The 6,324-nt window shown below is 39.6% G+C and overlaps 1 protein-coding gene across 2 annotated transcripts; it reads left to right on the forward strand.

Moving 5' to 3' along the window:
• The first annotated feature begins 1,190 nt into the window (after positions 1-1,190).
• Positions 1,191-5,917, forward strand: LOC128456222 (uncharacterized). 2 transcript variants are annotated; one of them, XM_053440314.1, is made up of 8 exons: positions 1,191-1,619; positions 1,989-2,038; positions 2,130-2,177; positions 3,176-3,368; positions 3,517-3,686; positions 3,755-4,915; positions 5,022-5,329; positions 5,476-5,917. In XM_053440314.1, the coding sequence occupies exons 2-8, from the start codon at positions 2,003-2,005 to the stop codon at positions 5,543-5,545; spliced, it is 1,986 nt and encodes a 661-aa protein (XP_053296289.1). In that variant the 5' UTR covers positions 1,191-1,619; positions 1,989-2,002; the 3' UTR covers positions 5,546-5,917. The 2 variants fall into 2 exon arrangements, with proteins under 2 accessions (XP_053296289.1, XP_053296296.1); XM_053440321.1 differs by having other exon boundaries at positions 1,193-1,619; positions 5,022-5,239.
• The last annotated feature ends 407 nt before the right edge of the window (positions 5,918-6,324 follow it).

Here is a 6,324-nt window from a genome sequence, read left to right on the forward strand (position 1 = left end):
TTTTGACTTTATCAATTCAGGGATTTTACAAAATAAAAGTCACAAATTTTTAGCTTCAAGTAGCTAATTTCTGGATATTTCAAAGTACTGTAAAAACAATTTGATCATTAAATCCAGAGAGAGAGACTGATATGCCTGTGTTCAGGACCTCTCAAATTATCAGTGTACTGAATATCAAACATATTGACTGTATACATTAAGAGATTTTTCAAAGTAAAGTCCAACATGTGTACGATCAAATCAGTTCATTTCTAGATATTTCAAAGTTCTATAAAAACACTTTGCTCAATAAATTCAGAGTGAGACTGATATGCCTGTGTCCAGGACCTCTCTGACTACCCACATACTGAATATTAAACATTTTTACTGTATAGATTAAGAGATTTTTCAAAGTAAAGTCCAACATTTTCACTGTGGAATAGATAATTTCAGGATACTTCAAAGTAACCTAAAAACACTTAACAACACTCAATAAGTTCAGAGTGAGACAGATATGCTTTTATTCCTTCTTCTATGACTAGTCCCCTTTTTTGGGAATCTGTAACTCTCCAACAGCGATATTTTCCATTTCTTTTGATCGCAGCAGAAAGTCTACACATCTTCCGCCGCAAACTAAAAACACACCTCTTCTGACTATACCTTGAATACAAATTTAAAACTAACAATTTCATGGCACTTGCTTATAGTACTTTGTAGTTTTGCTTTTTTGAAGAAATTGTACTTTCTTGATTCTTGTTGTTCTCCGGGTTTGTACCCTCGTGGTTGAATGCACTTATTGTAAGTTGGTTTGATTAAAAGCGTCAGCTAAATTAAATGTAATGTAATGTAAACTTCGAAAGGGTTTTGTGAACTTAAACACTTCACCTGTCCCTCCATTGGCATATACCGGTGAGCAGTGTTGTGCAAGTTCACTACTCTCATGAACTAGTTCAAAGTTCAGTTCATACATGTAAACATGAATAGTTCACGTTCATAGTTTGTAATTTAAATTCTGAACTAGTTCATAGTTCAGTTCATTTCATAGTTTTAAGGTGGAAAGTGAGAATGAAAGACTTAACTTGTTAAAGAAAACCTTATCCATCACTACCCCTTGGCACGTGACAGTTCTAGGCCAATGGCTGTAGGGTTTGGTGGGATGGCAGGCTCTCATTGGCTGATTAGTTGGCGTATCAAGGGTGAATGAGGAAGGAGAGTGAAGAATACAGTGGTGGATGAGAGGAGTGTCAGAGTTACGAACAAGAAGCGTGTCGTGTTCGCTGGACTTTAATAAAGTTACACATAAAGAGAGAAGTTTCCTGTCGTCTATACGCCAGGACGCTACAATATGAACGTGGTCACCGTTCAAATTCATTATTTGTCATTGAGTTGCGTTCAGTTCATCGTTCTCATAAAAGTGAACGTGTTCAATGAACGCGTTCTTTTGCGTTCGTTCAAGCACAACACTGCCGGTGAGTAGAGTAAAAAAAACTGGGATCCTCCCCTTTAATTTGTGGGTTCTTCTTCAGTTCTGTTTGCTCGATCCCCTCCTACGTCAGCCGCTGTGACGTAGCTGCAGCTGCTACACTTTCACTTTCACCTGACAGGAAGAAGCTTCGTGCGCACCAGAAAGTCCGGACAGGGTAAGTCTTATGTAATTTACGTACATTTTAACGTTAAATACGTTCTAATGTAACACACAGCGACACAACAACACGTCGGGTGGAGTTAAGGGTAAAGTTTAAAGTTAGTCGACAATCTGTAGGTGTCTGCTTTCATCTGTTCGAAGTCAAAGAGAAACCAGGCGTCCACTATACAGTCAACAAGTTCAGAGTAAAGGATTGTTTATACACAATTAGTGTTGATATTGTGTGTGTGTGTGTGTGTGTGTGTGTGTGTGTGTGTGTGTCTGTCTGTCTGTCTGTCTGTCTCTGTGTGTGTGTCTCTGTGTGTGTGTCTCTTTGTGTGTCTCTGTGTGTGTGTACGTCACTCACGGTCCCTGTGTGTTCCAGGAAGAAGACTCAACATGGCAACCAACGACACTGAGGAGTCGATGGATACCGTGGGTTTAAATCTGATCCCTTCAGTTTACAAGTGTTTCTTCTCTCATTTGATCTGTTCTTATATCCTGTCTTCCCTCTTATTTGGTGCAGGGTGAAGACGAGGGGGGCTTTGTGAAACTTCCTACAGCTGCTGATGTGGTGGGTGTCAGACTATGTGTGTGTGTGTGTGTGTGTTTGTTTGTGTGTGTGTGTGGGTGTGCTAAGGTATGTTCGATTTTATAGAGTCTTAAAGTCATAAAAAAGAACCAAACGAGGTGGATAGAGAATCCAGGTGGCGCTGCAGCAGGCCTGTGTGTCTGTGTAGGTGAAAGTGAAAGCATGGAAGTTTGTAGGATAGATTCTCACCACTAGTCTCAACATAACTACAGCCTGTCGCTTCACGCGCTGTGAAAACGTCTATTTTTCAGAATTAACGATATAGAAAATATGTGCATTTGAGTTGAAATGTAAAAAGCATGTTGATTTTCTTAACTCAAGTTTTCTATATTTGGCGGTTTTTTTCTATATTTTTTATAATGAAGTTTTATAGAGAAACTGGAAAATGTAAGACTCTTCTTGGTCATAACAAATTGATGATGAATTATTTTGAGCCATCGGCAAATTTTGTATTCTCTAATATCGGTGTCAACTTCGGCCTCCAAAAATATTTCCAACTATGCCATTTTTAAATTCTTATGATGAACAAATGTGATCGAGGCTTGATGTTTTACAGTTGATCAGAAACTTTATTATAAATAACTATAAAAAAAACAAATACAACCAAATATCTAGAAGTTGAATTAAGAAATGTACATACTTATTTTGATCAAATTTAAAGAAATGCATGTTATTTCCTGCATTGTTTTTTCTATGAAATTCCGGTTTTCTTACAGGCAAATATAAATACAGGCTCAGATATATCTGTGAAAGGCTCGATTTATTTCTCCGTTTTTATATTTGGTCAGGCTCTAATACAAACGAATGACGTTTTTTTCTAATATGAAACTGCACATAATGTTCATTTTGGTTATAGTATTATCTAAATATATATATATAGAATATTTAAATATTCAAAATGTTTTCAAACTTTTCTCAGCTGAGAGATGAGGAGGATTCTTCTTGACGCAACGATGACACTAATGATATCATGTCTTTAGGAGATGATGACTGAAGATCCAGTTCAAGTCGTTCTCTCCATCAAGTGGGAGCAGGATTTCACACCAGAACACTATAAATTGGAACTGACCAAAGCTTTCCAGACTTGGGTCAACACTAACAAGCTTGACGTGGTAATCGAGGTGGAAGAAGCCTCTGACTCTGAAGCTTCGATAAAGATAAATCCTGCTCCAGGTGCAGTATGACTGAGTTTCTAAGTTCAAATTAGCTCTCACAACCAGCACCAACATATTATATTAACTACAATATCATACACTTCAAGCAGCATACTGGGTTAATATTGTATTTTTTTTAATTCAGTTGTTTTCTTTTATGTCATTAGGAGGCAAACTCATTTGGGTCCTGACAAAGCTGAGGGAAGCGAAGGGACAAACGCTGAGCAACAAAAACAGGAAAATAGTCACTTTAGTGTCAGTGAGATGTCCAGAGACACAAGAACCACAAAATGCTCCAATTAACCTCCCTTCACCATCTGTGCCAGACCCACAACATGTATGTATGTGTAGTTAATGAAGTGACACAATTATTTTTACCATATTAAACATTTTGTTTTTTTCCAGGAGTTAAGGCGCCCAGTTGCAGATTCTGTAGCTGAAGAGGAGAAATACACTTGTAAAATCCCAGTTGCCGCTTACCTCTATATGAACCACATCTACAAGGAGAACATCGATTGTATAGCGGCAGACAATGGAGTCAAAATTGCAGCACAAGTTATGGTAAATTTTGAACCAGACAAGGAAAACGGAGACCCATGCAAAGCTATGTCTGAGTTCAGAAACCTCGTCCAGATATCCCTCACTCAATCCGACAGCTTAAGCATCCCTCTCAAGGTAATGGCTCGGGAAGTCCTCCAGAAAGACAAGAACAAGGTTGTGCTTACGCCGTCCTCTGAGGAAATGGTGGAAAGTGACCCAGGCCAAAGTCAGGATGACATCAGCAATTCTCTCGATATGATACAGACGACCTCAACTAACACCAAGCCTTCTGTTGGAGAGCCCACACGGTCGTCTTATGAGAAACCACAGACGATTGGCATGAGCATCAAGGACCCTCTTGCCTACGCAGGACTAGACATTGAGGGGAGCGTCTGGAGCCTGATGAATACCTCCTTCAACGAGGAAGTAGCTGAGCTGAAAGCTAAGTTTAATGTGGACTTAAAAGAATCAGGCATCGGTAAAGGACAAGTGAACATCAAAGCTCTCTACAGAAGATCTGAACCAAACAAATCAATGGAGAGCCATGCTGTCAGGGCTCTCCTTCGTCTGTACCAGAGGATCGGCACATCCCCCCTGGGGTTAACCAAACGCTACGGTGTCAGTGGATTCAACAGCTCTCTCAAGACAAATGATTATCAGTCAGAGGGGGCGTCCGCTGGAGCTGTATCGAAAGGGCCGCCAGGATACAACAGGGGCTACGCTGAAGAACCCACAGGAGGGACAGTGGCTGTAAGAGAAGAAGACGCAATCTGCCCCATATGCATGGAGAAGTTCACCAATAAGACCCAGCTGAAGTGTGGGCATGAGTTTTGTAAGGATTGCCTGCAACTAGCAAAGATAAATTCAGGGCCAATCTGTCCTGTGTGTAGAGATGTCTTTGATGTGATGAAGGGAGACCAACCGCCTGGTACAATGAACTCGAACATCATGAGGTCATCCCTCAATGGATTCCCAAATTGTGGCACTATAGTCATCACCTATGTTATTCCAGGAGGGAAACAGACGGTAAAAATCTTCATTTAAATGAGTTGATTTTGTATGCATGTGTGTTAATTGAATGATGATGATGTCTATAAGGTCTACCTCTTATTCTCCCTCTTTTCCTTTGCAGGAACGACATCCCAATCCTGGACAATATTACCATGGTACTAAAAGAGTTGCATATCTGCCAGACAACGATGAAGGCAGAGAAGTGCTGAAGCTGTTGTCTCGAGCATTTAACCAGAAGCTCATTTTCACTGTTGGGAGGTCCAGAACTACTGGGCAGGATAACGAGGTGACCTGGAACGACATTCACCACAAAACCTCCCAATCAGGGGGACCAGAGAAGTACAGTAGTCAAATCTCTTCTTTATTTTGTATCCTCCTTCAGTGTCCAGTCTTAAGCCAGTTTTCAGACATGAACTCAGCAGAATGTCGGTACGTGTGTGTGTGTGTGTCTTTTTTATTCACGGCACATGAACACCAGTGTCGGAATTTATCTGGAGTTTATCTGGAGTTCAGTGCATGACTGAAAGCAGCTTAATGAACTACTGTGTTGACCCTTGTACATTCTCTTTCCACAGATATGGTTATCCTGATCCTGACTACCTGAGCAGAGTGAGAGAGGAGCTGAAGGCTAAAGGCATCAAGTGAACTCTGTAGTAGACGCAGGTCTGAATTCAACATGCAGGGAGGCCTCAGATATCAACATGATTAATTTTGATTTACGATTATCTAAAACCAATATTTAGTGTGATACACATTATTATATTATATGCCGTTTATTGTAGTTTCTCCAAATGATCACATAGTTACTTTGAGATTCAATGGACAGTGTTCATTGCTTAAGATTGAATTGTTTAGCAGCATATCTGCATGTTTTAAATATAATTTTCTTTGAAGGAATAAACACTGTAAGAATGAACCTTGAATGTATTCATTTAATTTAATGTGCACAGTGCATTTGATCTGATTTATTGTTCACCTAAGACCTGATTAAACTACTAATAAAGTATTGCACACCGACTCGTCGCTGTATTCTTCTGTTTATCAGCACAGGATGTGAACATGATGCATAACATACACTTGTTTTGTCAAATGTTCATATTTGTATTTACAACAATATCAATTTAGTCTGTTAAGTGCACAAATACAGCAGTAAATAATAATCGGTCATATTAATCTTTGTGAACATCATTGCAACGGTCTTCAGTACGGACAGATTACTGAGCGAGCCGACTTTTATGACTCGCACTTTGTACTCTGACATGCAAAGTGCAGTAAGTGTGTGCGTGTGTGAACCCTGTGTGTTAATGTTTAAGTGAGTATTGATTATTCCAAAAGGAGGTCATGTCCGATTGTTGTTTTTATGTCCAATGCACCAACCACACCAAGGCAATTTCCTGTATGTGCAAATGTACTTGGCAATTAAA

This window comes from Pleuronectes platessa, chromosome 2 (genome assembly GCF_947347685.1).
Source record: "Pleuronectes platessa chromosome 2, fPlePla1.1, whole genome shotgun sequence".
Taxonomy (NCBI): domain Eukaryota; kingdom Metazoa; phylum Chordata; class Actinopteri; order Pleuronectiformes; family Pleuronectidae; genus Pleuronectes; species Pleuronectes platessa.